Source organism: Aspergillus pseudonomiae (genome assembly GCF_009193645.1).
Source record: "Aspergillus pseudonomiae strain CBS 119388 unplaced genomic scaffold BDV37scaffold_7, whole genome shotgun sequence".
Taxonomy (NCBI): domain Eukaryota; kingdom Fungi; phylum Ascomycota; class Eurotiomycetes; order Eurotiales; family Aspergillaceae; genus Aspergillus; species Aspergillus pseudonomiae.
Genome location: NW_022475999.1, coordinates 58,691 through 85,117, shown reverse-complemented (window position 1 = coordinate 85,117; position 26,427 = coordinate 58,691). Strand labels below are relative to the sequence as shown.

The 26,427-nt window shown below is 48.9% G+C and overlaps 12 protein-coding genes across 12 annotated transcripts; 7 read left to right on the top strand and 5 right to left on the bottom strand.

Moving 5' to 3' along the window:
- The first annotated feature begins 1,264 nt into the window (after window positions 1-1,264).
- Window positions 1,265-2,987, top strand: BDV37DRAFT_190036 (class I SAM-dependent methyltransferase). Its single transcript, XM_032079647.1, has one exon. The coding sequence runs from the start codon at window positions 1,636-1,638 to the stop codon at window positions 2,848-2,850; it is 1,215 nt and encodes a 404-aa protein (XP_031945474.1). The 5' UTR covers window positions 1,265-1,635; the 3' UTR covers window positions 2,851-2,987.
- On the bottom strand, window positions 2,861-3,790 carry BDV37DRAFT_238916 (electron transfer flavoprotein regulatory factor 1). Its single transcript, XM_032080897.1, has 4 exons — window positions 3,568-3,790; window positions 3,345-3,488; window positions 3,275-3,287; window positions 2,861-3,059 (listed from the first exon to the last, which is right to left on the bottom strand). Exons 1-4 carry the CDS (start codon window positions 3,611-3,613, stop codon window positions 3,008-3,010), a joined length of 255 nt encoding a protein of 84 aa, XP_031945473.1. The 5' UTR covers window positions 3,614-3,790; the 3' UTR covers window positions 2,861-3,007.
- A 53-nt stretch (window positions 3,791-3,843) lies between these two features.
- Window positions 3,844-4,665, bottom strand: BDV37DRAFT_238915 (uncharacterized protein). The gene is made up of 2 exons (XM_032080896.1): window positions 4,649-4,665; window positions 3,844-4,590 (listed from the first exon to the last, which is right to left on the bottom strand). The coding sequence occupies exon 2, from the start codon at window positions 4,440-4,442 to the stop codon at window positions 4,233-4,235; it is 210 nt and encodes a 69-aa protein (XP_031945472.1). The 5' UTR covers window positions 4,443-4,590; window positions 4,649-4,665; the 3' UTR covers window positions 3,844-4,232.
- Window positions 4,666-4,681: 16 nt separating this feature from the next.
- Window positions 4,682-5,294, top strand: BDV37DRAFT_238914 (uncharacterized protein). Its single transcript, XM_032080895.1, has one exon. The coding sequence runs from the start codon at window positions 5,063-5,065 to the stop codon at window positions 5,246-5,248; it is 186 nt and encodes a 61-aa protein (XP_031945471.1). The 5' UTR covers window positions 4,682-5,062; the 3' UTR covers window positions 5,249-5,294.
- A 5-nt stretch (window positions 5,295-5,299) lies between these two features.
- On the top strand, window positions 5,300-6,681 carry BDV37DRAFT_189953 (DUF1996 domain-containing protein). The gene is made up of 2 exons (XM_032079645.1): window positions 5,300-5,591; window positions 5,644-6,681. Exons 1-2 carry the CDS (start codon window positions 5,357-5,359, stop codon window positions 6,387-6,389), a joined length of 981 nt encoding a protein of 326 aa, XP_031945470.1. The 5' UTR covers window positions 5,300-5,356; the 3' UTR covers window positions 6,390-6,681.
- A 291-nt stretch (window positions 6,682-6,972) lies between these two features.
- Window positions 6,973-8,123, top strand: BDV37DRAFT_279101 (Thioesterase/thiol ester dehydrase-isomerase; the record flags this gene model as incomplete). The annotated part of the gene is made up of 5 exons (XM_032086259.1): window positions 6,973-7,326; window positions 7,397-7,405; window positions 7,468-7,480; window positions 7,533-7,702; window positions 7,767-8,123. The coding sequence occupies 5 exons, from the start codon at window positions 6,973-6,975 to the stop codon at window positions 8,121-8,123; spliced, it is 903 nt and encodes a 300-aa protein (XP_031945469.1).
- Window positions 8,124-12,224: 4,101 nt separating this feature from the next.
- Window positions 12,225-16,410, top strand: BDV37DRAFT_238909 (putative ubiquitination network signaling protein). The gene is made up of 2 exons (XM_032080894.1): window positions 12,225-14,371; window positions 14,428-16,410. The coding sequence occupies exons 1-2, from the start codon at window positions 12,640-12,642 to the stop codon at window positions 15,738-15,740; spliced, it is 3,045 nt and encodes a 1,014-aa protein (XP_031945468.1). The 5' UTR covers window positions 12,225-12,639; the 3' UTR covers window positions 15,741-16,410.
- Window positions 16,411-16,662: 252 nt separating this feature from the next.
- Window positions 16,663-18,079, bottom strand: BDV37DRAFT_238906 (flavin reductase family protein). Its single transcript, XM_032080893.1, has 2 exons — window positions 17,723-18,079; window positions 16,663-17,662 (listed from the first exon to the last, which is right to left on the bottom strand). The coding sequence occupies exons 1-2, from the start codon at window positions 17,781-17,783 to the stop codon at window positions 16,887-16,889; spliced, it is 837 nt and encodes a 278-aa protein (XP_031945467.1). The 5' UTR covers window positions 17,784-18,079; the 3' UTR covers window positions 16,663-16,886.
- An 89-nt stretch (window positions 18,080-18,168) lies between these two features.
- Window positions 18,169-18,663, top strand: BDV37DRAFT_279098 (mitochondrial 54S ribosomal protein bL31m; the record flags this gene model as incomplete). The annotated part of the gene is made up of 1 exon (XM_032086257.1): window positions 18,169-18,663. The coding sequence occupies one exon, from the start codon at window positions 18,169-18,171 to the stop codon at window positions 18,661-18,663; it is 495 nt and encodes a 164-aa protein (XP_031945466.1).
- A 249-nt stretch (window positions 18,664-18,912) lies between these two features.
- BDV37DRAFT_189888 (sorting nexin 1) lies at window positions 18,913-21,436 on the bottom strand. Its single transcript, XM_032079644.1, has 6 exons — window positions 21,144-21,436; window positions 21,030-21,080; window positions 20,479-20,966; window positions 20,041-20,421; window positions 19,384-19,986; window positions 18,913-19,323 (listed from the first exon to the last, which is right to left on the bottom strand). Exons 1-6 carry the CDS (start codon window positions 21,175-21,177, stop codon window positions 19,162-19,164), a joined length of 1,719 nt encoding a protein of 572 aa, XP_031945465.1. The 5' UTR covers window positions 21,178-21,436; the 3' UTR covers window positions 18,913-19,161.
- Window positions 21,437-21,746: 310 nt separating this feature from the next.
- On the bottom strand, window positions 21,747-22,990 carry mde1 (methylthioribulose 1-phosphate dehydratase MDE1). Its single transcript, XM_032080892.1, has 3 exons — window positions 22,611-22,990; window positions 22,078-22,553; window positions 21,747-22,021 (listed from the first exon to the last, which is right to left on the bottom strand). Exons 1-3 carry the CDS (start codon window positions 22,743-22,745, stop codon window positions 21,907-21,909), a joined length of 726 nt encoding a protein of 241 aa, XP_031945464.1. The 5' UTR covers window positions 22,746-22,990; the 3' UTR covers window positions 21,747-21,906.
- A 420-nt stretch (window positions 22,991-23,410) lies between these two features.
- On the top strand, window positions 23,411-25,866 carry clxA (calnexin). The gene is made up of 5 exons (XM_032079643.1): window positions 23,411-23,746; window positions 23,809-24,091; window positions 24,149-24,279; window positions 24,341-24,994; window positions 25,049-25,866. Exons 1-5 carry the CDS (start codon window positions 23,621-23,623, stop codon window positions 25,541-25,543), a joined length of 1,689 nt encoding a protein of 562 aa, XP_031945463.1. The 5' UTR covers window positions 23,411-23,620; the 3' UTR covers window positions 25,544-25,866.
- The last annotated feature ends 561 nt before the right edge of the window (window positions 25,867-26,427 follow it).

Here is a 26,427-nt window from a genome sequence, read left to right as displayed (position 1 = left end):
TCAGCAATGCCCGTTCTTACCTACGCCGGAACTTCTTGGTCACTCATAGTCAACCCTCTTAGATGCCAAATAAGAACAGTTTCAGCCGATATAGGCTATATCCGTCATTCCACCCTTATTCTACCACACTCAAGAGAGCTTAGTGCTGAGTCAAGAACAATAGCTTGATGCCAAGAAACGACAGAGAGTTGCAAGTATTGCATAACCGGCATAGAGCGGACTCTTGTCTTTCTTTTGGTGGCTCCTCCAAAGTCAATTGAGGCCAAGACCGTGTTGAAGGATGAACTTGCCCCTCATTTCCCAGTTCTTCTCTGAAACAACAACGTGATTTAGCCTGCACCGATGCTCCATTGCCAAAGTACCTAGGGCCTCAGGCCACCCAGTGACCCGTGCCAGCACGTGCACCGCATTTGTTCCCAGACCGGACCGCCACCCGGAATTCCCCATACGGTGGAAGTCCAATGAGGAGCATCCCGCGTATGGGGAATGTTGTCATCGATTCAATGCTCTTCCGTGTCACTTCACCTGTTTGTGAGCGTCGCTAGAACCCATTGGCCTCAGCATCGGGGAGCAATGAGATCATGAGGTCAAGAAGTCGGACCATTTTCTAGGTTCCAAGGGAAAGAAAAAAAAGAAGCGGCTCGCCTATGCTTTCATGTTGTATTTTTAATTCATTTCATTTCCCTCTCATGTTCTACCGAATCTCCACAACTAATCAAAGTAGCTGTAATGAGTTAGTGGCCACTATCAAAGTCTGTACCTACGTTAGCTTCCAGACCTCAACGGTGGTTGGGTGTTCGGTTCAAAAATTTCGGTTTGGTGCGACGGTTCCACTGCGACCGATTTTCAAACCGATTCTCCGATCGTCAATTCTTGAACTCTCCTGCGCATGACCTGACAGATGTACTCCGTGAACTTTAAGACTGATCACAGACCAAGGGGGGCTGAAGAGCTGAAACGAACGACGAACTACGGAGTACAAGTCGTAAACAACCAGACACCCGGTGATCCATCCACACGGCGGCGGTGGCGGGGTGGGTGCTCGGCTTTGCAGGGCATTATGCAGGATTTCCGCCACTAGTGGACGGAGTATCGCTCTTCTCCGTCTGTAACAGTTGTATCCGTGGTGTGAGGCAAAAATCGAAAAAAAGAGACCAGTCTAGTCAAGAACCACCAGCGGTGCTCGCATCGGTTGACCGCCTCGGAAGAAATCATAAGGCAGAAGAATGCAAGACCGAGAACTTTTCGTAACCCAATATAGAGTAGTATTAAGTAGGCTCCGGTCGTAGTGGAGTGGACAGGCCGCTTTTAGGGGTCGTGGGACGGGACTTGGCCGTGGTCTTGCTGTCACGATGCTCTTTTTTTTCTTGCCCCCCTCTCGCTCTCTTTTCGATCCGTCTTTCTCTCTCTTCCATGGATCATTCTCTGCGTCGGACTGCGTCCTGACATAGTTCTTTTCTTCCCTTCCCTCCTTAGACTTTCTCTTTCCGATCTCTAAGCGTCCTCGTGTTCGGTTCCAACCATAATTGTACAATGCTTTGAACTACAGACTCCTGCTGTGCACGAGAATGCAAACCATCCCTGGCAGATCCACCTTAACGCTCGACCGATGAGAACGGGGATTTTGTTTCAGAAATGGATATGATGTCAGTCAGCACGGCGGCGTTCGCCCCCGCTGCAGCTTCTGGCTCCGACTTGCATTCGATCCTAAGCTCAACTGGTCCTGCCAGAGCAGCGACGTCCACTTCCTCGCTCAATTCCCTGAATGACTACACGAACTATCCTCTCATCCGTCAGGGCGATCGCACGTACTTGCGCGACCCCGAAAATCTCTACCCTTTACCATGCGATCTCCCGGAAATTCATCGCCAAACCCTGCGCTCTCTAATGCTGCTGCGTGTTTTCGGAGGCCCCTTCTGCAACCCATACTTTGCCGATCGCCCTCCCCAGCGTGTGCTCGAGATCGCCTGTGGATCGGGTCTCTGGTCAAGCTTGTCTCATGACTATTTCACCCGTCGTGGCGCTCGCAATGTTGCTTTCCATGGTATTGACCTCGTTTCCCTAGCACCCGACTTGCGCAAAAAGGGTGTCAATTGGCAATTTAAGCGTCATGATCTACGGAAGCCTCGTTTGCCTTTCCCCGACGATTATTTCGATTTTGTTTTCATTAAGGACGCGTCGATGTGCCCCTCCAGTCCAGCGCTGCAGGCTTCCGGCTTGAGCGAGCCTTTACGAGTTCTCAAACCGGGCGGCGTCCTGGAAGTATGGGACTCCGATTCGGTGTTCCGATCATTGCTCCCTAATCCTGCACCTGCTCGCAGATTAGCATCTAGGGAACAAGAAATTGCGGATGCGACTGCTACCTACACATTTTCGCCTGCTACACCATTCACACGAGTACAGAACAAGTTCCTTCAAGACTACAATTCTTGGGCTGAGAAAGCATTCGACCATCGCAAACTCACTGCACTACCTTGTGCCACGATTGGACTTTCCTTTAACTCCGAGGTGGACGTCTTAGAGAAAGTGGATAGCCGCCGGATTGCTATACCACTAGGCGACTTACGGTGGGAACGAGAAAGCAAGGACTGTAGCGGCAGCGCGCGCAAGCAATTAACGGCAGATCAAATGTCCATCCGGCGCACAGCTCTTTTGACCGTAATCCAGATGATCGAGGGCATGGAGCCTATCCTCATGGAGGCCAGCGGGAAGAGTAGAGATGAATGGGATAGGTGGTGGACAGCCATGATGGCCGATGTGTTCCAGAAAGGGGGCCTTGCAAACGGCGAATGTTTGGAAGTGAGTGCTTGGTGGGGTCAAAAGAAAACCCCTAGCACGAAGAAATCATAGAAGTGTCTGGTTTTTTTTGGGTGGACGAGCAAAGAACAAGCAGAAAAAGCAGAGCAGCCCGTTGCTCACTTCTTATTGGTGATACCCCATTTATGTTAATTTTCCATGTGTTTACTTCGTTTCTGTCAAGGCGTGATGTCTCATTGCCTTGCTGGCCCTAATTGTTTTCATAGCGCTGTTTCAACGTGCGATATCGCTTCAAGTAGTACCTGGTCGTTTTTCGTTAGTATAGACGGACAATGTTTCTCTTGGCAATTGCATGATAGATGAATAATGATAATTGACTGGGAAAGGGCTGAGACAGCAGTCTTAAACAAGCTTGTCTGTTACCGTAGACTTGGTAGGATCACTGTGATCGTAGATGGTAATCGAAAGTTGCTGAAGGGGGCGAAGTCAAAAAATTTAAATTATGAGGAAAACTCACAGTGCCTCAATCTCTATAATCCAGCAGGTAAGCCACATTCAAGCTATTACCTTCTATTGAAGGGACATACCTTTCTTCACGAAATTCGCCCGTGCTATACCCTTCCGTATCTGCTCATCATCCCTCAGATGTGCTTGGCTGGCAAACGCCTTGTGCAATCTATTCCTAAAGTATTCATAGCCCAGTGGATAGTTACGTCCAAGAAAGAGTAACTCTATCGCTCACAAGATTAGCGCAACTCAGCATGCATTGTAGATTGAATCAGGAGGCTCCAGTAAAGCTACTATACAAACCTTTATAGACATTGATTACTTGCCGACGAAGTTCAGGGTTCGTCATTGTTCACCTACTTGAGCTCGAAGGAATTGTTGAAAATGAAGATCGAAGGAAGAGGGTTGTGAAGGAGAAAGGTGTGTTGAGGATGCGGGATATATGGGCTGGAGTTCATGTTTGCTTTACTTTGCTTGGCCGAAACTACCCGGTGACGTCGTGGCACGGATAACAAAAGCAGCAAACATCTTCTTCCTCTTTACTACTTTCTTGGTCATTACAAAGTTATTTACTGCCAGGCCGACATAACCCTAAATTATGCTCAATAAAAGCTTGAAGCATGCTGGGGAAGAGTGGGGGGCGAGTTCCTGAGCTGCAGTTCCTAAATTCAATTTTCAGTCACATGAACCAGTCAAGCTCACAGGGCCAAGTCGGGGGTCTCGAATTGGCCAAAGGGCTAGGCGGACTGCGTTCATCACGAAGATAACGAGAATATCTCTCCGACATATCCTTGTAGGCAGCAATTCGCTTGTCACTTATTTTTTTACCGGCTTGTGCGAGAATTACAGGATCTTCATCGCCCATCGAAACAAAGTCAATTGCTCCGTACTTGAGGAGAAACCTTTTAATGCCATGCCCATATACAGCTAAGTCCACAAGGACAGCGCCTTCTGGTTGTATAGCCTTGTCATTGGCAGCCTATCGGTGGTTTGGATCTTGGAGAGGGACTGCTGCCTGCTCTGACCACATCGTGAAGGCCTTTAGACTGGACATTGGCCATTGGAAAATCTGGATAGCTGCGACACCACACATGTATGGCCTGTATTATTAGTGTTTGTTGAATAGAGGTCAATAAAGCCTCTTGCCTGAAAACCATTGATTGCTTTAACACGGCCATCGGTATCCTTCAGGCGCTTCCTGAACCAGTTACTGATAAGCTCGCTCTCTTCGAATTCCAGTATTTGGAGTTGGGACTATTGAATTTTCCTACACTTCAGCGCCGTTCGCACGACTCTCGTGCCTCTATACGGGAAAGCTTGGCAAAGGTAATGAAAGGTGGAATTATTACTAGGTAAACTGGGAGTATATACTGAAGTAGACTAGATTTGTTGCGGGTCTCCACACACACCTGATGGCAAAGTCCACTCTATCTTTGGAGGGAAGGATTTTGGAAGGAAAAGGAAAGATATCATTTGTAAGTCAATACGAATAATGTAGAACAGAGACAAAGAAAGGGGAGGGGGGTACCCTCGACAGGGATTCAAGGGAGAAGGGAACAATGTCTCTCTGCCGCCGAATTCTGACGCTCGGGTGGGTAAATTAATATATCTCCAAGGACTAACATATTGGCTTGATCTCGACCGAGTCAGTCGCCCCTACAGCTGAGGAACCTTAAACTAGACCCAGTCGTTCGGCGGCAAATGTGAAACACTGACTTCTCTCGCTTAGATCCATCTCAACCGCTATCACGACAATTACTGAGAACGCGTCATGACGATGAGGTGATCATTGCCGGATATGGTTAAAAACCCTGACCGTTGTCCTTCATGGTATCTCTGGATCCTGACTATCACTGGGGAGAGTTACTGCGCTATCCTGATCCTTATCCATCAATCGGCCCATAATGACCCCAACAGTTCCAAGCAGGATGTATCAAGAGAAGCTACCCGACTGGGTACCGTGGACGTAGGGTATCTACTATAAAAGCTGGAGTATCCCGAAGTCTGTAAAGTGCTGTGCAACTGCTGTCGTTCATTCATTTTTTTTTTTTTTTACATCCAGTCTTTCATTTTATCCTGTCGCTCTTTCAATATGCGCTCTATTGTTCTGTCTGCCCTGGCGGCGGGCCTTGCACAAGCTTACACAGTGACGAATGTTGGGTTGTTCATGTTCAAAAACATCGATCCTCTGGTGGTCCCTGGCAAATACACCAGCCATATGCACAGCTTCTTTGGCTCCGACGCTATCACTGCCAACACTAAAACATCTGAAGAGCTGCAGAAGGGCTGCTCCACGGCCAAGAACCCCAACGATTATTCGACCTACTGTAAGTATATTCGGTATCGCATGTGAATGCTGGAGCTTATGAATGCAACCAGGGGTTCCAACCCTCTATCATGTCGATGGTTCAAATTATACCGCAGTCCCTATCTTCCGATTCAGCGCCTACTATGTCGATGTCAGCAGTGCCGAGATTGCCATCCCCCAGAACATGAAACTTCTGGCGGGCAATGCCACTGCTACATCCCAGGACGGCGTGGATGGCAACGCTGGTATCCAATGGTTCTGCGACAGTCAGGAAGGAGAGGAGAAAGACGACGCAGCCTTCCCAAATGAGACGTGCAAGTGCCATCTGCAGACGCTTCTCCTCTTTCCCGACTGTGCCAACCCAGACACCCTGGAGTATGCTTACTCGGCCAACCCCAATTGGGTAGATGGCTATGGTGAGAATCGTTGCCCAATTGGAATGAAGCGTATCCCTCGTCTCCGGTTCTCTATCCGCTACGACTTGCGGGAAATCCTCCCAGGCGGCTGGTCCGGTAGCCCTCCCTTGGAACTCGCCTGCGGCTCCTCCTACTGCAGCCACGGAGATTTCATCAACGGATGGCTCCCAGAGGCCGCAGAAAACATGGTAAAGGACGCTGCATCCAATGACCGCGAGTATTTCCAGGTCACTGGTCCCAATGGAGCGGGTGACGAGGGTTCCTTGTGCGATGCAGAGGATGCTCAGGATAGTGACCCTACCCACGGTACCAGTGATTACTGGGAGAGTGTGAAGATGATGGGTATGAGCAAGAACTCGACCTTGGTGAGGAGGAGTCTGTCTCGTCGTCGTCAATTTTAAGCGGGGTTTAAGTCTGAGAGGTTCGCCCACGTTCAAACCAGAGCAGCTATCTACCACACCTTCGAATAGAGATCGCTGGTCGACATCCTGCTTCGTGTTTTGCAAACATTTCCAACTATTGTCGCTCGCTTTGATGAATAAAATATTAAGATAAGTACTTGGTAGAGTGAGTAACGAAATAATACCAGTAAACCTAGGGATTTTCACACTATTCTGCTTCGAGCTACTTGTCTCTCTCGACGATGTGTAAGTGGGGACGGTGAGAGTCCGGCCATTTCTCCATCTGAGTAGCTTAGCACATATTTCTCACCAGCTTGGGTTATGCCAAAAACAAAGCTGAGAAGTGAAATAGGTTTACCATATAGAATCAATGCAATATACAGTGGTCCATATGAAACTGGATTTGGTGTTGGAGAAATGGCACCGTGAACCAAGAAATACTTCCCGAGCTGCCTTACGGAGTATATTGGGGTTGGGGACCCACCCACCCTAGGCCTACTCCACTACTCCCATTGCCGGAGTTGTAACCGGAGCATCCCAAAACATCTCCAACCACTACGTATCGACGCCCAATTGCTTGAAAATGACCCCGATTCACGCATTCAGAAGGCATTGCTTTACTGCACTTACTTCAGAACACTCGTCCCTTTTTACTCGTACCCTATCGACATCAGCCTCCGCAGCACGAAATGCCGATTCATCCAAAACTGCCGCACCCCAACCCCACAAGATCGACCCCCGATGGCTTACCATGACAAAGAGGAGATTGGGCAGATGCATGATGTTTGGCCTAAAGCCGACACAAGTTCAAGAAGCCGGAGAGATATTGCAACAGATTGCGAGGGATTGGCGTGAGTTGATAGCTGGGAGTGAAGGTTACTTAACAGATGCGACAAGAAGGGGCCTCTTCCGGCAGAGCGTAGCTTGGGGAGAGATGGTAGGGCCAACATACCTTATATCTGGCATAATGTACTTGTGCTAATACAGGACGTCTGTATGGATCACAGGATACCATGGTACGTTGATAAAGCCCATATCAAAACAATGCGACTATTCGGTACATTGGCTGACTTCTCAGGGTATGTATCTGGGTCAATAGTGTCGCCTTCGTCGCAACTCCCAAGTCCTAACTATTCTGCTTAGGCCATGTTAATAATGTCACCTACGTCCGATACGCCGAAACTGGCCGGGTATACATGACTCGCAATTTTGCCACACATATAGATCCGGCTCATAAGAAAGAATGGATGAATATTGTCGGAAATACGGGGATTGGAATCATTCTGAGGAGCATCAAGATCGATTACAAATTCGTGCGACCCTCCTCAACCCCAAGTACGACCTCATGTTTGCTAACAGAGAGGGTCTCCCCTGCAGCCCATGATATACCCCGATGAGGTCACGGTATATCACAAAGTAGCACATGACCCATCCTCTCCTCATTCGCACAAAGACGCATTCAATCTGCAGGCCGTAATTATATCAGAAGCGAAGCAACGACCAGCTGCCCGTGTCCATGAAGACCTGGTAATATACGATTATAGGCGTGGAAAGAAGGCCGAGATGCCACCATTTATGTTGGAGCAGTTCAAATCCACCTGGGAGCTTCAAGAGAAGGCAAAGAAATTCTGGCAGCAGCGGATCCTCGATATCGAAGCAAGGGTGCGAACGTTGGAAAAGGAGAGTTGGGATCGTGAGGACGCCGTCGAAGATACAGGGTCCGCAAAGAAATAAAATTTCCCCTGACTTGATGTGGTCCAGCGTTCATACAGTACCTTGCTTATATTTCAGCAGGATATATGTACGTAACCGCTGTACACATGCGTATATATTAAGTTTTGTCATTTTGTATTGTATCGTACGTACAGAGGAGCCACATGTATCCATCGGAAACCAATACGACAATACAAGATCTGTAATCTATCTTCTTCAGGTGGCGGTGTTCTTTCCGAGCCAAGAAAAAGCTTGCTCATCAAGTGGCCCAGTAGGCCTCGGTAGGTAGGTTCCTGTAAGTAAGTAGCCTCCCTATATGACCAATCTAGCGCCAGTCGAACTGTAAAAATAAATTGCTGTACAAAAAGCTCCCTAAAACCATCGACTATTACCTTCGTACGTAGTTCCCTTCACGTACTCTCGCCTCTGGCATCGAAAACACGAGAATAGTAGTTCGGCCCAGCCCCGGTCCTTGGCTCGGGCCCAAGCCGAGTAAAAGACCCTTTTTCTCCCAGGGACGCCCACTGATTGGTCCCATGGGGAGAAATTTTATAATTTTATCTAATAGCATATAGAAACACATGTGTCAATTGCCGGCTGTGATGCCTGAAAGCAGATTTTTGCATCGTATGACAGTAGTGGTACCCGATTGGGAACAATGGGTCAGACTTTTGTAGTGGATGCGCTGGAACATCTTTGAGAGGGGTGCATGCTGGAAACGTGATTCTGAGCCAGGGTTCCCTGGTCCTCAAATTGTGAAATGATCGACAGCCTAAAGCTAGTAGTTGCTAGATGAAAGTCAAAACAGGAAGTTCTGCCACCGGTCGAAAAAATGTCGGCTCTTGGCGTTTTTTTTTTTAAAACGGGTATGGAATGCGGTAGTGATTATTGTACTGATGTGGCTGGATGGCTTGTGGCAGTCTCATTTTATTATGTCTTAGAATTATGTATTCGCTGCCTGGCTTCTCTATTGTATTACGTGTGCCGCCATCTCGCTAATTATGCTGTCAGAAACTAGGCTGGTTTGCTTAGCTTACAGTATAGCATAAATATATGGTGAGGTCCAATGGCCCCCATGACTACGTCTACTAGTAACCAAATTGCTTTTATATTGATTGCTTGGTAGATTGCTTAATGCATAAATTCCGTAACGAGAACAATGTATAGTCGGCTACGGATTAGGTAGGATGCATATACCTCCCCAAGTAAGGATATCGGTTCGTTACAACCTCACGATAATTGATATTTAACATACCTGTAGTAGGTACCTCGTCGTGCGGGCCCTTCTTTCTCACGTCATATTGCTATTAACCAGGTTCCTCCTTGACTATAGGGCTAGTATCCCACTAAAATCTCGACAATTAGTATTGCTCCAAACATAACATACTACTCAGCTCAATCTACTTGCAGCCCGTAATACAGACCATCCAGGCCGATACTAATGTTTGTCTTGGGGCCAGAAATGGATAATTGGCCCCCTATAAGCCTAACAATAAGCATGTTGCTTCATCAATGCGAGGATATCGAACAGATATTAGCTGGTTTGCTCCTTTGTTCTCGAAAGACTAGTGTCTTTCACCGACGGTCAGATACTAGTGGTTGTGGAGATGATACTATAGTTAGTATTCTGGATGGAAGATAACCGCAAAATTGTATACAAGAGTAGATTATAGAGAGTTGAAATCGAATGATGCAGACATAGGGGAAGAATGCTGGGGCTGGGGTGTCCTGTTGGGGTTGCAGAATAGGCGCTGACCCTACGTAGCCCTGGTATGTAGCTTGTCTTTGCCGAACATACTTTCTCAAACGACAAGCTTAAATACTTAACCTTGGGCGGATGGTAGATTTACCTGCCAAGCAGAACTCCGTGATATCTCGTACATGGGGTATCTTCTTGTGTTCAAATACCCAATACAGCAACAAAGCAACAGCACCTTACTACCTAGTAACTAGTACTGTACAAATCAGAGCGGTATTCGTAAGTATCATCTGATGGTCGTACTGTCTTTGCGGGGCGCAATGGGCCCCATCACGCCAACGATTGGTGGAAACGTGAACGAGCATCCCCTTCCGGGTATAGAACGTCGATCATCCTCAAAATTCCACCCTAATCCAACGAATAGCAGAGATACCAAGACTGCCCTAAGATGCTTCACCTGACATGCTGCATGCATGATCCTCCCTACGAGGCAAAGAAGAAGACTTGGGAACGGCCACACACGACTTTGGGGAAAATTGCGGCATGAACAGCGCATTATCATATCTTGATCTCCCTTACAGAGGACATCAAGAGCTATGACGCTATGGATGGTGGAGCTTTGCCAAATCCGAACGGATTGCCAATGGTATTGATTGTATGGTGGTGTATGATGTGACCGAAGGATCCTACTTGACATTTTAGGCTAGAAGCAAAAACATAGGTATTTATTTAGGGCTTAAAGTATCCTGCCGCATGAAAATGAGACTGACCGGCATTCAAAGTCAGGCATTGTTCTCGAGACCTAAGTATACGTACTAGTGGTCTATGCGATCTCATCATAACGGGAGGCTCTCTTGGCCCATGATATTTGGTACTGGACGGGAGAGCCGTTAAATACCAATGGAGATATCAGGAATGATCGCCTGCGATGGACTAGCTATTCAATAAAGTTTATTCTGTACTAGACCTGGGGAAGTATGTTAAGAACCTTGTGATCCAGGATAACAGATATCGTATTGCCGGCTTGGGGCAAATTACTGCATATCTGTGGAACAGCATATTTGGAACGTAATTAGGTAGGTTGAAAAACGCCCAAGTGTGCTTTTTATCTCTTATTAGTATTACTGTATATCTTTAACTATACCCTAGGATTCGATCCTTGTACAACATACCGCCGGCCAAGAGTGATCCATCCGTCTTGCCTGCCGAGACCGTAAGTTAGCCGAACATTCCGCATGTGAAGTACAGGACAATTGCTACCCACGAATAAATTACTCCCATAGAGCGCCCGAAAAAAAAAATAAAAAATAAAAAATAAATAAAAAATAAAAAATAAAAGACAATTATGTAGTATTAGCTAATGATCTTGACGGCTCCTTGATCGGCAAAGCCGCAAGTGTGATTTCCCTCTGCCGTTGAAGGCTTTTGTTATCTAGCGTTAGGCTGGCCACTGACCATCAACAGATTATGCGGTATTCAACCCCGCAAGAGGCCGCACACAAACGAGGAGATCATCAGATCATCCTAGATGATTATGCTATAATCCTAGTCCGGGTGGATAATGATGTGATGGATTATGAATATGTACGAGAGATGAGGGGTTTAACAAAGCAATCGGAAGGTCATGGTGCTCTTTCGACCTATATCATTGGCGTCAACATGATCGTAGCCTGTACACGTAGCATCCGGCTTACGAGGCCTCCCATAATTACAGTTCAAGATACGTTTTGATATCTCGAAGTCCCTCGAATCGTCCCCATTGATATTGGAGTATACTAGTAGGTACTTGTTAACAATAAAGCGTCGTGCTATCAGAACCTGAGAGCCTCGGATGCGGTTCAGTGCTTGGGTGAGAGAATTCAATGTGGTGACTTTCAGAATTGCCATCCGCGGCTTGGAGTGGACTTGCGGACCGAGCTTTGTTGCCATGAATCAGCCTAAGTTGATGCAACAGACCGGGGTTAATCTGGCATTTGCAGTATACTGTCTCGGGTATGGATTTTTAGGTCCATCACTGTATGTACTGGATATGAAGTGAACTTTCACTGACATGAAAGAGCCCACATGTGTATTATTTTGAGGTAGAAGTATAGTTGTCCACCGAGGACTACGGTGAGGTAGACGAGGATTCCTATATAGATAGGCACAGTAACAGCAATCAAATAGTAGATATCCGTCCGCATGGCTGCTTGATTTCCATGGTTGCTTGAGAGGTTCCATAAACATCTGTAATATCGGGTAGACCAAAAATAAACCACGGCAACCAACCAGATTCAATAACTGGTGTTGTATTGTATGGTAAGACCCTCTCTGATTTCGATACATACAAGCAGTGGATACCATACCTTCCGTACTGGGGCGATTAGGCGTGTTATTTGAAGACGGAAAGTAAGATTCCTGAGGCAGCCACCGGTGTTATGGTCGCCTTACTGCCTTATTCTCTTTCCTGACGATCAGTTCCAACCTTTCGTTTCGTCTTTTTCCCGCCTCGTCTATCCAGACCCAAAAGTCTACCAAACCTCATTCATTTTTCCTTCTCTTTTTACTCCCCCACCACACCTTCTTACCCTCTCTTCTCATTATTCAATCCCAACTTCTCTTTTTTCTTTCCCTTTCCTTTCCTTTCTTACCGCAACCATTCCTCTTCCACCGCTTTTAGACCCCTCCCGTCATTCCTTTTCCTGCACACTTACTGCGTCGCCTCCCCTCCCTCTCTCTCTTCCTCCCCTTCTTTACCCGTGTATCTGATACTGCCTCGTCTTTACTCCCCGCCTGGTCCAAGTCCTTGGCTACCATCTGCCAAGCTGACTCGGACCTGGGTGTTAGGCTCCCTTGTCCATGCCACGTTCATCGGCTACGGCTAGGAAGAGTCATAGCAATCGGCATGAGAATGGCGCCGCCGGCTCCGGCAAGAAAGTGAACAAGCAAAAATCGAATGGACAACTGAATGGGAATGCCAACGGTAGCTCCGCACCAAGTTCTGGACCCTCCTCTCAAGTCGACTGGCCTTCGTCTCGCTCCAATAGCGATACGGCAATTACTTCCACGGTAGCGACGGCAACAAAGGCTAACGGTACGACGGAGTGCTCGAAGGCGGATGGCAACGGACGTGGTTGTCTGAATGGATATGCTAAGGGTAACCCGGACATGTCTTACGGACAGGCGAATGGAGCGGCGGTTCCGCAGAATGGTGGCCTTACCGGCCAGGCGTCGCGTCGTACAGAGAGCTCCAAGAGGTCAGGCTCGAATACCTCGATTAACCCACTCCAACTGGCTTCGACTATCCTCAAATCCTGTCCGATGTACGACACTATCGCCATTCTGATTTTCCTCCTTCAGTTGCCGCCTATGGTCCTTACGCTGGTGCAGTTCTTGTTCGCTTCCCTGACGTTCATGCCACCAGGTGGTGCGTCTGCCGGCTCTTTGACGTCCAATTTCGATATCTTTCAGGGTCCAGCCGGAACACCATCTCTCGGTACTATGATTGCAATGGATGGATTCTTCCTACTCTTCTGGGGTCTTTTCATGTGGACGTGGGCGCAAAATTTCGCCCTCGACTTAGCCCATGTTCAGGTCGCCATAACCCTAGGCGGAGGAGGGTCGGGGAAAAATGGGGGGGTTAATACCCTCTGTGTTGGTATTGTTCTTGTTTTGCATCTGATTCGAAGTAAAGGTATACAGGATTTTGTTATAGGTCATCTTCTCTCCGCGAAAATTATCAGTCCCGATTTGCTGTCGCAATACTCTCATCTTATGCCTTCCGAGTTCCGGCGCGCTGAACCGCAATCCTCTCCGAGCTGGATCCGGAGTTTACTTGCGGTTCACATCTTAGCGCAAGCAGGAACCGCAATGGCTAGGCGTTCAATGGCTAAAAATAGGGCACCGGCTCCTCCTCGAACTGGAAAACGTATTGATACTGAGGCATCTGCTGGCTCCCAGACTCAAATTGATTCTGCGTTTGAGTCTGGGACTAGTATGTCTTCTTATATCGGTGCCGACGGACAACTTATTACACCAGCAACGCACAAGGATGGTAGAGATCGATTGATTTCGGCGAAAAAACGCAGGAGACAGGCAAATCAGGTTCGGAATCGCCAACCGTTTTGGGCTGCGCTTGCAAGCACGAAAGTGACAGTTATGCGAGAGTACGAGCATTCTAGGGCCTTATCGAAAACTGCTCGAGGCCTCAGTATGACCGAGGAGGATCTTCAGGGTGTTTCTTTGGATGACGGTCTTGTTTGGATTACCGATGTTGATAGCTCATCTATCAAGTTTGCGGCGGGTGATCTCGTCTCAGATGATGCTGGGGTTTCCGGTTCTTGTGAATCTGGACGGTTGGGCGAAGACACGGAACCTTTCTATGTTTGCGTCAACGGCGCACTTTGGGCGACAGTCACGATTTGCAAAGTTCAGGATGCAGCCAAGGGTTCAAGTGTAGTACATTGGCGTGGTGAGATATCTGGTCTCGCCCCCAATTGTGCCTACACTTGCTCTTTCTTGCGCAGTGACACGGAGGAAGAGATCTGCGTCATGAGTGTGAAGACACCGATCGCAAATGACGCGGAACAAGGTGAGACGGTGTCTCCCCTTTAGGGAAGCACTCCAGTAGTCTAACACTTATCTCAGTAGTTTCCTCGGTATCTACTCCACCACAGCCATCCTATCGACCATCGTCCCCCACGACCACGCTGAAAAATTCCATCGTCAACGCTGAACTGAAACTCAATGAGAAGCGCACACGGTTGAGAAAGGCCAAGAACGATCATAAACTTGTCGTTTCAAAGATCAAGAAAGAGTTGGACAATTATAACCATCGTCTCCATAGTGGCACGGATGAAAACCGGCAGAAACAGCGCTCTTTGCAATTGGAACGGAATATCAAGCAAACGGAAGAAGCCACCGCTGTTTTGGAGGTCCAGTTGGATAATTTGGAGAACATCCCAGAGGAGGAACTTGAAGAATGGTCGGCAGAAAAAGCAAAGTACGAACATGAACTTGAGCTCTTTAATTCAGCCAAGGAAGATGTGGCCACCGCTCGATCGGCTGTTGCTCGTGAGGTGTCACAGCTAGAGTCTGATCTGACCTCTACGATTCAGAGACGAGAACGTCTCCAAGGTCGCCGCACTAGGGTTAATGAGCAGTATGAGCGTATCGTTTCTGCTAACGCACAGGGACTCAACGAGAGAGAGCGTCGCGCTGCGGAACAGTTTGCCAGAGAGCAGGACCAGGCCAAACTCGAAGCGAATTTCAATGAACAGTTTGCGAGCATTAGCCAGTCAGTTCAGGAGTATCAGTTGCGCACCAACCAACTTTGGCAACAGTGTGTGGCTATCGAGCAAGCTCTCCAGCAGCAGCAGCAGCAACAGATCCTCTTGGACTCGGCGCCGCTCACTCCCGAGGGCAATTTACCTGGTACAAACCCCCTCAGCGAGGCACCCACCCTGTCCCTGGGCGCTTTGACAACGAGCGCTTCCAGCAACCGATCATTGCTTGGACTTAGCTTCCCGCCTTTGAAGTCCAGCCCTCTGCAGCATGCTTCGTCCCCCATTGGTCCCACGTCGTCCCACCCGACTAGTCCAACGCAGGCACCGTCGTACTTGCAGCACTTCCCGACCTCGCCTCTCATCAATACCGCCTCCCCCTTCGAATCGGACTTCATTCACCGTGACCGGTCTTTCTCCAATCGATCGGGCCACAGCAGTCTATATGGTTCTGATTTCTTCGATTCGAGCCGTCGTCCTCCCTTCCAGTTTGATCTGTCTGAGAAGGTTGGCGATAAGAGAAGGAGTTCCGGTTCCGAGAGCAATGCTCCAAACTTGGGTTTGAGACCAATCTCTAGTCCGTTCCCGAGGGCAGGCAGCCGTGCCAGTGGAAGTGGAAGTGGTGGAAGTGGTAGCGGCAGTGGTAGCCCCAGCTCTGCAACTGGAAAAGGCCATTAGGCTGTTAAACACCTCCAGTGTGGTCGTTATGCTACTTGGTACTCCAAAATTATATGTGGTCCCCTTTCTGCTTGTGTTGATCGTCCGGCATGGTGCTGAAATCGTCTTGGTTTTCCCAGGCCATACTATATGTATCTAACCCTGCGGCTTCACCCTGGTTTTACTTCGCCTGTGATCAATAAAATCGTGTATCCTGTGTAGATTTTTCACCCCTACGTTCCGTGTGTACGTTGTGTTACGTAGCGTATTACAGTAGTTCAGCGCAACTGTGACCGAATTTCCTACCCTAAACAGACAGTATGTAATTATGATTGCTTATCACGGGGCCTCGTCAAGTCTGGTCACTTCTATAACAACCTGCCGTTACAAAGTTTCGATCAGCGGACCAAAACTTTCGATGACGTGACTCCCTTCTAGTACCCTTCCCCCTTTAAACATCTAGACGCAGTTCACCATCTTGCTAGATAGCTGCGGCTCTTCCAAGCGCAATGTCCTCCCACTCAAGAATCGACAGAGCGCCATCAACGAGCCGGAAGCTTCCAGTGACCACTTCAAAGCCCGCATCTCATCAACGTGACCGCTAACATCCCTCACATGTTCAATAGCCTCTTCAATTCAATAAAGTGCTACCAGTTCTGTACTCGGGTCCAAGTCATGCCAGGTAGCTGCCAGTTCTTTTCGTAGTGTGAGGGTTTCGAAGTACGAAGGCTGGATATAGTATTTGAGTGCTTTTAGATATGACGTCATTCGTATGGATTCTGTTGATTACAAGGATATTTGCGGAGACCTTCTTATTCTAGGTGTATACGGAACAGACTAGTTACCTAAATAGCGTATCGGTTGAGGGTGTCTGATTGTAACATAATGTGCCGGTTGTAGTTTTTCAGGTATAACAAAAGCAAAGCGATTGGTGATGGTCTCACTTGTATCAAGATAATATACAGAATTGCCATGAGAGGAAAATATTATATACATAGGTGCTCGAACAAGCGTTATTTCTGAAGGTTCTAATGTCGCCCATGACATATAAACCCCCCAAACGTACGGAGCATGGGACCCGAATTCATCTAGAACCCAAACATATGACCTTGGACGCAGAAAGCATCTCGCCCTGAAACTCAGAAATAGCTACGCCCAGCTGCAAGTCTAAATCTCATGACCCATTTCCCAAAACCGGGTGTTGGCATATGTTAAACATAGATCGGTGACGGAGTGCGCATTAGCAATCGCCTCTGGACTCGTCAGATGCTCTGAGAGGACCCTTACAACGGTCCCAACCACAATAGTATGGTCGTTAACTTCAATCTCTTTCGGATGAAGTTGGCATTCAAACACGAAAGGAATATCTGAGAGGGAATCCCCCTCCGGTGCATCCGCGGCTTCCTTCCTCCGGAGCAGCGGGAGCGGTCTGGGGGGAGCCTCCCCAGATGCAGAGGTATGCGGTACGAATTCGAAATCGCCTTTCCCACTTGCGATGGACAGGTTATGGTTGCCTTTGGAAAAGTCCCGAGCAAGGGCTGCTGTCGTCTGACTGGGGGCTAATAGGTGGACAAGGAATCGTTTGGATGACTGGAGCGCGGTCAGGGTCTCGGATGGTCGTCGTACATTGAAAGAGATAGCCGGATCCGGGTTCAGTGTCACAGTATTGAATGATGAAACGGTCATTCCGCGGAAGGCTTTGTCGAGAGGCTCATGGGGGTCTGTGGCTGTGATAATGGCAACGGGGTAGGGCACTCGTCTCATCAACAGGCGGACTTGGTCTGATAGAGAGAGTGTGTGATTCCCGGTATCAGGAGTGTCAATTTCCTTGCTGGGTTGAGGCCTTGTACTTGGAGATGTCGCTTCAGCGCTGCTGATTGTTCTCCTGGAGTGCCATTGTTGTGCTCGGAGAGGCAGATAAGTAGTAGAGCCACATTGGAACCCTGGACCGTTAAGAACGATTAGCAAGGAGTCAGCGACGGAAGAGAACACTCAAGCCACACCTTTAAATTGTCTCACAATCCGGTTCATAGAAACCGCAGGCCGAGAGTATGAAAGCTTCATTCCGCCGGGTGAAGAGCGGATAAGCTCAAGGGCTCAAGGAACGACGGGTAACAAAACAGGAGATAAACTGGGGACAAAACCATGGAATCCCTCCAGAGTCATCATGAACCTCTAGAGAATATTGTTCCAAAACCGTTTCAATTGACGAGCATTCTTGCGAAATGCGCGACGAGACAACTGGAGAGAGACAAATGCTCAGATTTCCCCGAAAAAGAAAAAGGCATCCCGTTGATGCTTACGTAACGGCGTCCTGATCCGCCAAATTTCTTGAGAGCCTCCGATAAACTGATCCCGCCGAACAGCCATTCCAGATTGATTCGAGCTCGACCTGATCCCTATCCTCCCGGTCCGCTTCAATTCAGTCCGTCTGTTCCTCTACTTCCCAATGACACTCAGCATCCCGCTCCGCCGCAGCGCGGTCACCGCTGCCCGGGTCCAGACCTCCACCACTTTCATCTGTTCGCAATGCCGCCATGCGACTCTCCTTCGACGCCCTAAGCGTCCCTACACCTTCACTCAGCTCATCACTCTGTCGGACGGCAGCACCTTCACTCACCGCACGACGTCTCCCGCCCCTGTCTATCGCTCCACCCGTGACACGCGCAATTCCCTACTGTGGAACCCATCATCGAGCAAGTTGATGAATGTCGAAGAGGACGAGGCCGGTCGACTGGCAGCATTCAGAGCCAAATTCGGACGGAGCTGGGACGCGAATACCCCTACTGAGGCCGAAGCAAACAACAAGGCTGAGCAGACGGATAAGCAGGCTGAGGCTGCGGCAAGAGCCGTTGCTGAAGAGGAGGAAGAGGATAACTTGCTGGACTTGATCAGTTCGTTCGGTCAGGAGGAAGGTCAGACATCAGGGAAGAAGAAGAACTGAGTTATGTCGGGACTATGGGGTGTTTCTGTATAATTTACTCATCGTTTATGGTCTACATCTTTTGAAGCTTTCATGTACAGTACATCATACTATTTGGTTGGGATTCCAGCATTGAGAGTTCGTGTGCCTCTAGGTTGCCTCTTCTACCTTTTCTTGATAGCTTTAGTAACTTGTGAAGTTTGCATGGGCGTGAGTCACCATCTATTGGTCGCCAAAGGAATATTGAAGAAGCGAGGCGATAAGGTTATCAAGGGAGAGAAGTCATTTCGAATTAATTCCGAGTTACTGGTATCGATACATTGTTAACGCAGTAAATCCGACTGCAAAATTGAAGGAGACTGCCATAAATTCAGGAAACAAGTCGTGCACCACGCCACATCGTAACAATGACTGGCACCTGTCGGTTGACCGATGAACATGTCAAATGAGGTATAAAGGGGACGGCGGCCTTCCTGTGGTACAGGGCAATCCAAGGTCATGGAGGTAATATGTGAGCGTCTACGCTTCATTCTCGGTAGCCGCGCTCGAGGCAGCTTCAGTAGTCCCCTCTGGCGCCGACTCTGCGGGAGCATCATCCCCTACAGCCGCAGGGGCATAGAAGGGGTTACCTTCTTCACCCGCATCCAGTTGCAATAGGAAGGTTTCCCAGAGCTCGATGAGCTGTGGAATAAAAGTATCAGTAACCAAAGAAGTCTGCTCATTAAGACTGTGTTTACATACCTCCTTCTGGGCTTCAACAGCGCTTTCTAAGAAGGTCTCCACACCAGACTTGAAATCCTCCACCTTTTCCTTTTCAAAACGCTGCAGCTCATTCCGCATCAGTCTTCCCATATCTTCGAACAGCAGCCTCGCCTGATGGACCTTGCGTTCCGCATCGGCCACATCGGCATTGACCTGATTTAGGCGGTCCTGCTGTGTCTTTCCTTGCCGGAGAAGCTTCTCTTGCGTATTCTTGCGTTTTTGCATTTCTGACTCAGCTGCATGCCAGCTGTGGAACGCCTTCTGCCGCTGAGAGAAGGCTGTCTTAACACTGCCAATCAGACGGAGATATTCATCGATGGTGATGCCGAGCGTGAGGACATCCTGCTGGGCCTGGCGCTCATATAGTTCCTTTATGCGCAACTGTAGGTCCGAGAGCCCGTCGAGAGGGGAGGAGAGGGCGGGAGATAGTTCAACAGCCGCCAGCGCATGGAGGGATGCCGAGAAATCCCCAGCAGCTTCTGCAAGTCCCTTCCGTTGTGCAACTACGGTGTCAATAGATTTCATCAGGGCCTTCAGCTGATTCTCCAAGGCATCCAAGTAAACCTTCCGATCATGGAACCACTAAGGTGATGGTTAACCTGGCGACTCCACAGCACCTATTGAAGACGGACTTACATCATCATGCTCAACAAACTTAGACCCTCCGCCCACGTTGATACCGAAGGAGCTAAACATACCCTTGCTCTGGCCCAGATCCGGTTCCCTATTCTCCTTGTTCTTGATATCTAGATTAAATGTTTCGCTCTCGAGGAAAATCTTCAGGTCCCCATCATGCTGAAGGACAGGGTGCGCGGCAATTTTGTTAAGCATGCGCTCCAGTGCGGCCCTTCTGGATTCAACGAAATTAGTATCGAAACGGCCAACTGCCTGCTTCTCTGGAGGAGGAGGGACAACGACGCCAGGGTTGTTATTATGCATTGAATTGTAGAGCCAAAGGAAGTCACGGTATCGGCGGCTGACGGCAAATTCGGGCTGGCGATAGGCCTTAGAAGATGTCTGGATCCAGTTTCAGCATATCAAAGCAGTCCCAATTCGTAAGCACGGAGGGTTTACCTTAGTTCGGACTTGATAAACAATATGACTACTCGTTAGATCTCCCACTTTGTGGGGGTCACCGACGGTAATCTCAAAAGTCGGTTTCGCTGCCTTCTCAATACTAATGCTAGGCTCCGATTGTCTCTTCGAGCTGTCCGCGTCGCTTGGTGGTTGAACAGGAGGAGGATTCCTAAAACCCGCACCGTCTTCTTCAAGGTTCACAGAATCGACCATGCCAGCGCCACTAGATGTCTGAGACGCAGATGATGTGGGCCGAACATTGCGCGCAGCAAATGCTTCCTTCTGAGGCGGTACAGGCGCTTGCTCGACCACTGCAGGACTAGTTTCGTCGGCTTTGTCCCCGAGCGGGCCAAGCGGGTCCAGGGTATCGTCCACTGCTTCCAATTTTGTCGCATGTGCGCTAATCTTGCGGACACCTCGCGGACCGCGCCGTACGGGAGAACGAGGACCGGTCGAAGTGGTTTGTTGTGACGTTTGTTCCCGGGCTGCGGGATGATGCGGTTAGGAGGTGGGCTGCTACAGGGATCTAAGTTCTGGAGGGAACGCACTGGCATCTTCTGTTTCTGGCCTTGACGTACCGGTGGACTGCGAGGGAACATCTATACTTGGGGTTAGATATGTCGAATATGATGCGCTTGTATTGTTCATGATTGCCAGCTTACCGCCCCACGGGGAGTCACCTGTGTCCAGATCCATGAGGGAGTGATTGGATGGATTGCAATTGGTGGGGAAGATTATAGGGCGTGGGTATCAATTGAAAATCGACGATAAAAGCGTCGGTGGGGGGACACGAGGGAAACGAGGGAAATCGGGGTGGTGTCCTGAAAGGAACGCAGTTGATGTTGATGGAGTCGGAGAAGCGACTAGTAAGTTTAAGTTGGACAGATGATCCGCGCCGTCAAGACTGGGAAAAGGCCAACCTTCTGTCACCCGCCGGATTAGGGCTGCCTTCTCCCCCGCTCTGTCACTGCCTGAATCCACCTTTTTAGCTCCGTCCTTGTCTTTTTAGAATTTATAGTTGGTATGGATGTACGATTCAATGTCTCGAAGGGGGATGCAGTCGTGTTAGGTAATCAGCTATGATGTTAGCCTGATTAACTAACGGGAGCTACTGGTTGGAATATATCTAAGCGTGGTTGTCCACCTGCATATGAGTATGTACCTCCTATGTATTCCTGTCGACGGACAGCCTCTACGCCCTCGATAGGGATAAGCTGCAGCAGAAATTAGGCTCGAAGGTATATTCAAATATAGGCTTAAATCCCATAACGCTCTTTTAATGCATATATTTTCTTTTCCTAATATATCAAATCATCATCATAATGGTGGTATCTTCAGGACATAGCGCCTCAACCTAGTGGACTCGACACAACTCCCCCAAGGTCCTCAATGACAGAGATCAAGCCCTTTGCATATATAACTCATTTATTCCTTGACCCATGGGATACCGAGCTTGTGCATCTCCACCGCAAGCTGGAACAGATAATCCAAGCTTTCACATTGAGTCTTGGCCTTGGCAACATCATCTCCCCAGACGTAACTACACAACCCGTTAGATTCCCACGGCTGCCACAAGAGGGACTGGTTAATACTCACATTCCATGCCTTCTCACAAGAACGGCGCAGGTGTCGGGGTTCTCCTCCATGGCCTTCTCCAAGCTTCCGGTGAGATCCTCCTCGAAGGCGGTGTTCTCAATGATCGGGATTCTCAGAGTATCAAAGAAGCCCAGCATGCCCTTGCCCTTGCCGCGAGGGATACCCTTGATCTGTTCAATGTTGCTGATCTCAAAGTAGCCTCCGGGTCCCTTTTCACGCTCCACTAGAAGCGTCACCAAGACGGCCCACTGGGAGTGGGTGTGGATGCAGCAGCCTGCACCACGCTCAAAGGCCGCCAGGAACAGAGGAGTGCAGGCCGATGGCTTCAGGTCGAGTGGCTTGCGGATATACTTGCGCTCGGAGGGGGGATATTTGGGGGTGGGGAACTGGAGAACGAAGATGTTCTCTGGCTTTATTAATTCCTTCTGCACACCAGACGGCGCAATGAAGATGTGGTCATCGCGTCGGATAGAAGTCTACATCCGATCAGTTTCCATGGACTATCTCAATAACCGATACGATTGATCACGTACACCACCACCAGTGCCAGTGACCCATCCCCAGTTGTAGAATTTACGACAGAGTTCAGGGATCAAGTTAGATGGGTGCTCCGGGTCGGAAGATTGGACCAGATGGTCATTGTTGGTATTCTCGACCTGCTGGGCCATGACGCGCTGACTAGTCAAGTGGGGTTCAAGAGACGGGATGGATAGATTGGGAACGTAAGAGCCAGACAAAGAACGAGAAATGAACAAAGGGCACTCTCCTCAGACTAAAAGAGGTAAGAAAATTGGAGTTGACACCCAGAATCGTTGTGGTTTGAAGTTTTGCGAAAGGAAGTGAGGAGGAAAAGAGAATGTTGGCGGGGAGAGGGGCAACTTGAAGAACTCCAATTTTTTTTTCTGGATATGGATCAATTGACTAGCAGTAGCGGGAAGGAGATCGCGCAATCGGCATTGCAAGGATAGTTAGTTAGTATACGAGACCTGCAATATACTCACAAAATTAAGAAAAATGAAGAAGAGAAAAATCTCATTTTATATAAATATAACTATATTGAATATTTACACTGGCTGGATTGAAATTCAATATTTGAAGAGTGATCATCATGTTTGGGGTAAGTATATGACAGCTAAGACCGTGACTACCAAGTAAAAGAATGAAGAGCCCAAAAAAAAAAAGCAATGAAACGGTTCTTAGAATCAATGAATAGAACATTGGAGAATCTGCCACTAATCCTGTTTGGGCCGGTGGAACTTTACCCCAAGGGGCAAGCGGCAGCGGAAGAGGCCAGATTGAACTTAAGCTACCTTCCCAGCTTCATATAATCAACCTCCCCAACACCGGTCTTCTCTTTCTCCTCTTCTCCCTTCTTCCTTCCGTCGTGCGGTTAGTTTGTGGTACGCTTCCATCTGGACATTCTTTCCCCCCTTGGAACCTCTACGGAGGATCAATTGCTTGAACGTTTGCTTATTTGTTTCTTTCTTTCCTAAAGCTAATACCGAGTCGGGCTTCTTAGTTTGAGCGCCCGTTATCATTCATCATGCGTTTCAACGCAGCTGTTGCTTCCGCTTTGGTTTCTTCGGCCACTCTCATGGGCTATGCTCATGCTGAGGAGGCTGAGAAGAACCCCGATGCTACCTCTGTTGTAGAGAAGCCAACTTTCACCGTAGGTTATCCCCTTGTTGTGTATGCGCCTGGTCCCTGCGCGGCTTGCTGACAGCGCTTTAGCCTACCACCCTCAAAGCTCCTTTCCTCGAGCAATTCACCGATGACTGGGAATCTCGGTGGACGCCATCTCATGCGAAGAAGGATGACTCCCAAACGGAAGAGGACTGGGCCTACGTCGGTGAATGGTCCGTTGAGGAGCCCACGGTCTTCAAGGGCATCGACGGAGACAAGGGTCTCGTTGTGAAGAACCCTGCCGCTCACCATGCCATTTCGGCGAAATTCCCCAAGAAGATTGATAACAAGGGCAAGACCTTGGTTGTCCAGTATGAGGTCAAGCCTCAGAGTAAGCTTTGTCTCCCCACAGCTGCTAAACATTCAGTGTCTAATCTACATCTGGCAGACTCCCTCGTTTGCGGTGGTGCCTACCTTAAGCTTCTACAGGAGAACAAGAAGCTCCACGCTGAGGAGTTCTCCAACGCCACCCCCTATGTTATCATGTTCGGTCCCGACAAGTGCGGTGCTACCAACAAGGTACGTTATCGGAAGTTCTTCTCCGTCACCTCTCTTTGAGTTACGACTCATATATCATCAGGTCCACTTTATCTTCCGCCACAAGAACCCCAAGACTGGTGAGTACGAGGAGAAGCACCTCAAGGCTCCTCCTGCTGCTCGCACCAACAAGGTCACTTCCTTGTACACCTTGATTGTTCGTCCCGACCAGTCTTTCCAGATCCTCATTGATGGCGAGGCTGTCAAGAACGGCACCTTGCTTGAGGACTTCAACCCTCCTGTCAACCCCGAGAAGGAGATCGATGACCCCAAAGATAAGAAGCCCGCCGATTGGGTTGACGATGTCAAGATCCCCGACCCTGAGGCCACCAAGCCTGAGGACTGGGACGAGGAAGCCCCCTACGAGATTGTTGACGAGGAAGCCACCAAGCCCGAGGACTGGCTTGAGGAGGAATCCACCAGCATCCCCGACCCCGAGGCCGAGAAGCCTGAGGACTGGGACGATGAAGAGGATGGCGATTGGATCCCCCCCACTGTTCCCAACCCTAAGTGCAGTGACGTCTCTGGATGTGGCCCTTGGAGCCCTCCGATGAAGAAGAACCCTGCCTTCAAGGGCAAGTGGACTGCTCCTATGATCGACAACCCTGCCTACAAGGGCCCCTGGGCTCCCCGCAAGATCGCCAACCCGGCTTACTTCGAAGATAAGACCCCCTCCAACTTCGAGCCTATGGGCGCTGTAAGTACCTCTCTTCTAGGATTATTTGCGTCTCATATAGCTAATGTTCCCTAGATTGGCTTTGAAATTTGGACTATGCAGAACGACATCCTGTTCGACAACATCTACATTGGTCACTCCGCCGAGGATGCTGAGAAGCTCCGCAAGGAGACCTTCGATGTCAAGCACCCTATTGAAGTTGCCGAGGAGGAGGCTTCCAAGCCCAAGAAGGAGGAGACTGCCCCTGCCACCAGTGTTAGCTTCAAGGAAGACCCCGTTACTTTCGTCCGTGAGAAGGTCGACCACTTTGTTGGACTTGCCAAGGAGGACCCTGTGAACGCTGTTAAGCAAGCTCCTGAGGTCGCCGGTACTTTGGGAGCCCTGGTTCTCTCGATGGTCCTCATCATTGTGGGTGCCATCAAGGCCAGCAGCCCCGCCCCTGCCCCTGTCAAGAAGGGTAAGGAGGCCGCAGGTGCTGCCAAGGAGAAGGCTAGCGAGGCTGTCAGCAGCTCTGCGGACACGGGTAAGGGCGGCGCCAGCAAGCGTACCACCCGTTCTTCTGCTCAGTAAAATTGTGATATGATACCCGTGAGAAAGTGAGGACGGAGCGTAGGAAGAAGCAAATAAAGTTAAACCCAGACATTTTCAATTTTGACATCATACCCGACGTGTATTGCACGTTCAACCAACAGTCTTCCGTGGTAAACGTTGAGGGAATCATACCACTTTTGATGAGATACGAGAGCATGCAGATAGGGGGAACTGTTTCTGCTGGAGCTTGTAGAGTAGTCTTGTTCTTTACTTTGAAAACCGTTATGGCTACCCTCAAAATATCCGCCGTATTATTGTCATCTGAATTAGGAATTCATGGACCTTTTCGCCGGATCGTATATACGTGTCTATAATAATCTGAAGTAGCTGAGGGCCCTTTGTTCTTAATATAGCAACCGACCAGCCTTCTACCCATACCATAAAGAAATCCTGCGTCGAACAACATCCCTCGTCGTCCGATGCTCAAATAAGTACGCAATGAACACTATACACACCACTGACCATTGGAAACAAGATGAGTCGGAATTGCAAATGGAAAAAAAAAAAAAAAAAATACAATAATGGCTCCTTGATGTTCAAACCTAATGCGATTGAACCTCTTCATCTCCAGATCTGGAAAACAGCAGACGATTTAAAATGGTCTCCGGCAAGCAAACAGCATCGATTCATACTCCGCGGGGAAATCCATCCTAGTGCGATTGAACTTAATTCCTTTGGTTGCATTCAATTCGGCAAGTAGCTCCTGGGTGGAGATAATGATTGGCCCATAGCGCCGAGAAGCGTTATCGGTTGCCATCGGCGATCATATCGGGAAATCCCTGGGATCGATTCTCCAAAACGGAGAAAGGAGTGAGCACTTCGAAGTCTAGATTCGGTGCCAAATGCCGCCGCTTTTTGCGCAT

What these genes read in the sequence shown, in the direction of transcription:
- BDV37DRAFT_238906 (XM_032080893.1), bottom strand. Translation starts at nt 17,783, where the DNA reads ATGAAGCTTTCATACTCTCGGCCTGCGGTTTCTATGAACCGGATTGTG. An exon ending in GATTGTGAGACAATTTAAAG is followed by an intron (nt 17,663 to 17,722) that starts GTGTGGCTTGAG and finishes TTAACGGTCCAG; the next exon opens with GGTTCCAATGTGGCTCTACT.
- clxA (XM_032079643.1), top strand. Translation starts at nt 23,621, where the DNA reads ATGCGTTTCAACGCAGCTGTTGCTTCCGCTTTGGTTTCTTCGGCCACT. An exon ending in TAGAGAAGCCAACTTTCACC is followed by an intron (nt 23,747 to 23,808) that starts GTAGGTTATCCC and finishes ACAGCGCTTTAG; the next exon opens with CCTACCACCCTCAAAGCTCC. An exon ending in AGTGCGGTGCTACCAACAAG is followed by an intron (nt 24,280 to 24,340) that starts GTACGTTATCGG and finishes ATATATCATCAG; the next exon opens with GTCCACTTTATCTTCCGCCA.
- BDV37DRAFT_189953 (XM_032079645.1), top strand. Translation starts at nt 5,357, where the DNA reads ATGCGCTCTATTGTTCTGTCTGCCCTGGCGGCGGGCCTTGCACAAGCT. An exon ending in CAACGATTATTCGACCTACT is followed by an intron (nt 5,592 to 5,643) that starts GTAAGTATATTC and finishes GAATGCAACCAG; the next exon opens with GGGTTCCAACCCTCTATCAT.
- BDV37DRAFT_238915 (XM_032080896.1), bottom strand. Translation starts at nt 4,442, where the DNA reads ATGGCCGTGTTAAAGCAATCAATGGTTTTCAGGCAAGAGGCTTTATTG.
- BDV37DRAFT_238914 (XM_032080895.1), top strand. Translation starts at nt 5,063, where the DNA reads ATGGTTAAAAACCCTGACCGTTGTCCTTCATGGTATCTCTGGATCCTG.
- BDV37DRAFT_238916 (XM_032080897.1), bottom strand. Translation starts at nt 3,613, where the DNA reads ATGACGAACCCTGAACTTCGTCGGCAAGTAATCAATGTCTATAAAG. An exon ending in AGTAATCAATGTCTATAAAG is followed by an intron (nt 3,489 to 3,567) that starts GTTTGTATAGTA and finishes TGTGAGCGATAG; the next exon opens with AGTTACTCTTTCTTGGACGT.
- BDV37DRAFT_238909 (XM_032080894.1), top strand. Translation starts at nt 12,640, where the DNA reads ATGCCACGTTCATCGGCTACGGCTAGGAAGAGTCATAGCAATCGGCAT. An exon ending in CGCAAATGACGCGGAACAAG is followed by an intron (nt 14,372 to 14,427) that starts GTGAGACGGTGT and finishes CACTTATCTCAG; the next exon opens with TAGTTTCCTCGGTATCTACT.
- BDV37DRAFT_189888 (XM_032079644.1), bottom strand. Translation starts at nt 21,177, where the DNA reads ATGGATCTGGACACAGGTGACTCCCCGTGGGGCG. An exon ending in GCCAGAAACAGAAGATGCCA is followed by an intron (nt 20,967 to 21,029) that starts GTGCGTTCCCTC and finishes ATCATCCCGCAG; the next exon opens with CCCGGGAACAAACGTCACAA. An exon ending in CTGTTGAAGCCCAGAAGGAG is followed by an intron (nt 19,324 to 19,383) that starts GTATGTAAACAC and finishes TTTATTCCACAG; the next exon opens with CTCATCGAGCTCTGGGAAAC.
- mde1 (XM_032080892.1), bottom strand. Translation starts at nt 22,745, where the DNA reads ATGGCCCAGCAGGTCGAGAATACCAACAATGACCATCTGGTCCAATCT. An exon ending in TCACTGGCACTGGTGGTGGT is followed by an intron (nt 22,554 to 22,610) that starts GTACGTGATCAA and finishes GATCGGATGTAG; the next exon opens with ACTTCTATCCGACGCGATGA. An exon ending in CTTGTGAGAAGGCATGGAAT is followed by an intron (nt 22,022 to 22,077) that starts GTGAGTATTAAC and finishes CGGGTTGTGTAG; the next exon opens with TTACGTCTGGGGAGATGATG.
- BDV37DRAFT_190036 (XM_032079647.1), top strand. Translation starts at nt 1,636, where the DNA reads ATGGATATGATGTCAGTCAGCACGGCGGCGTTCGCCCCCGCTGCAGCT.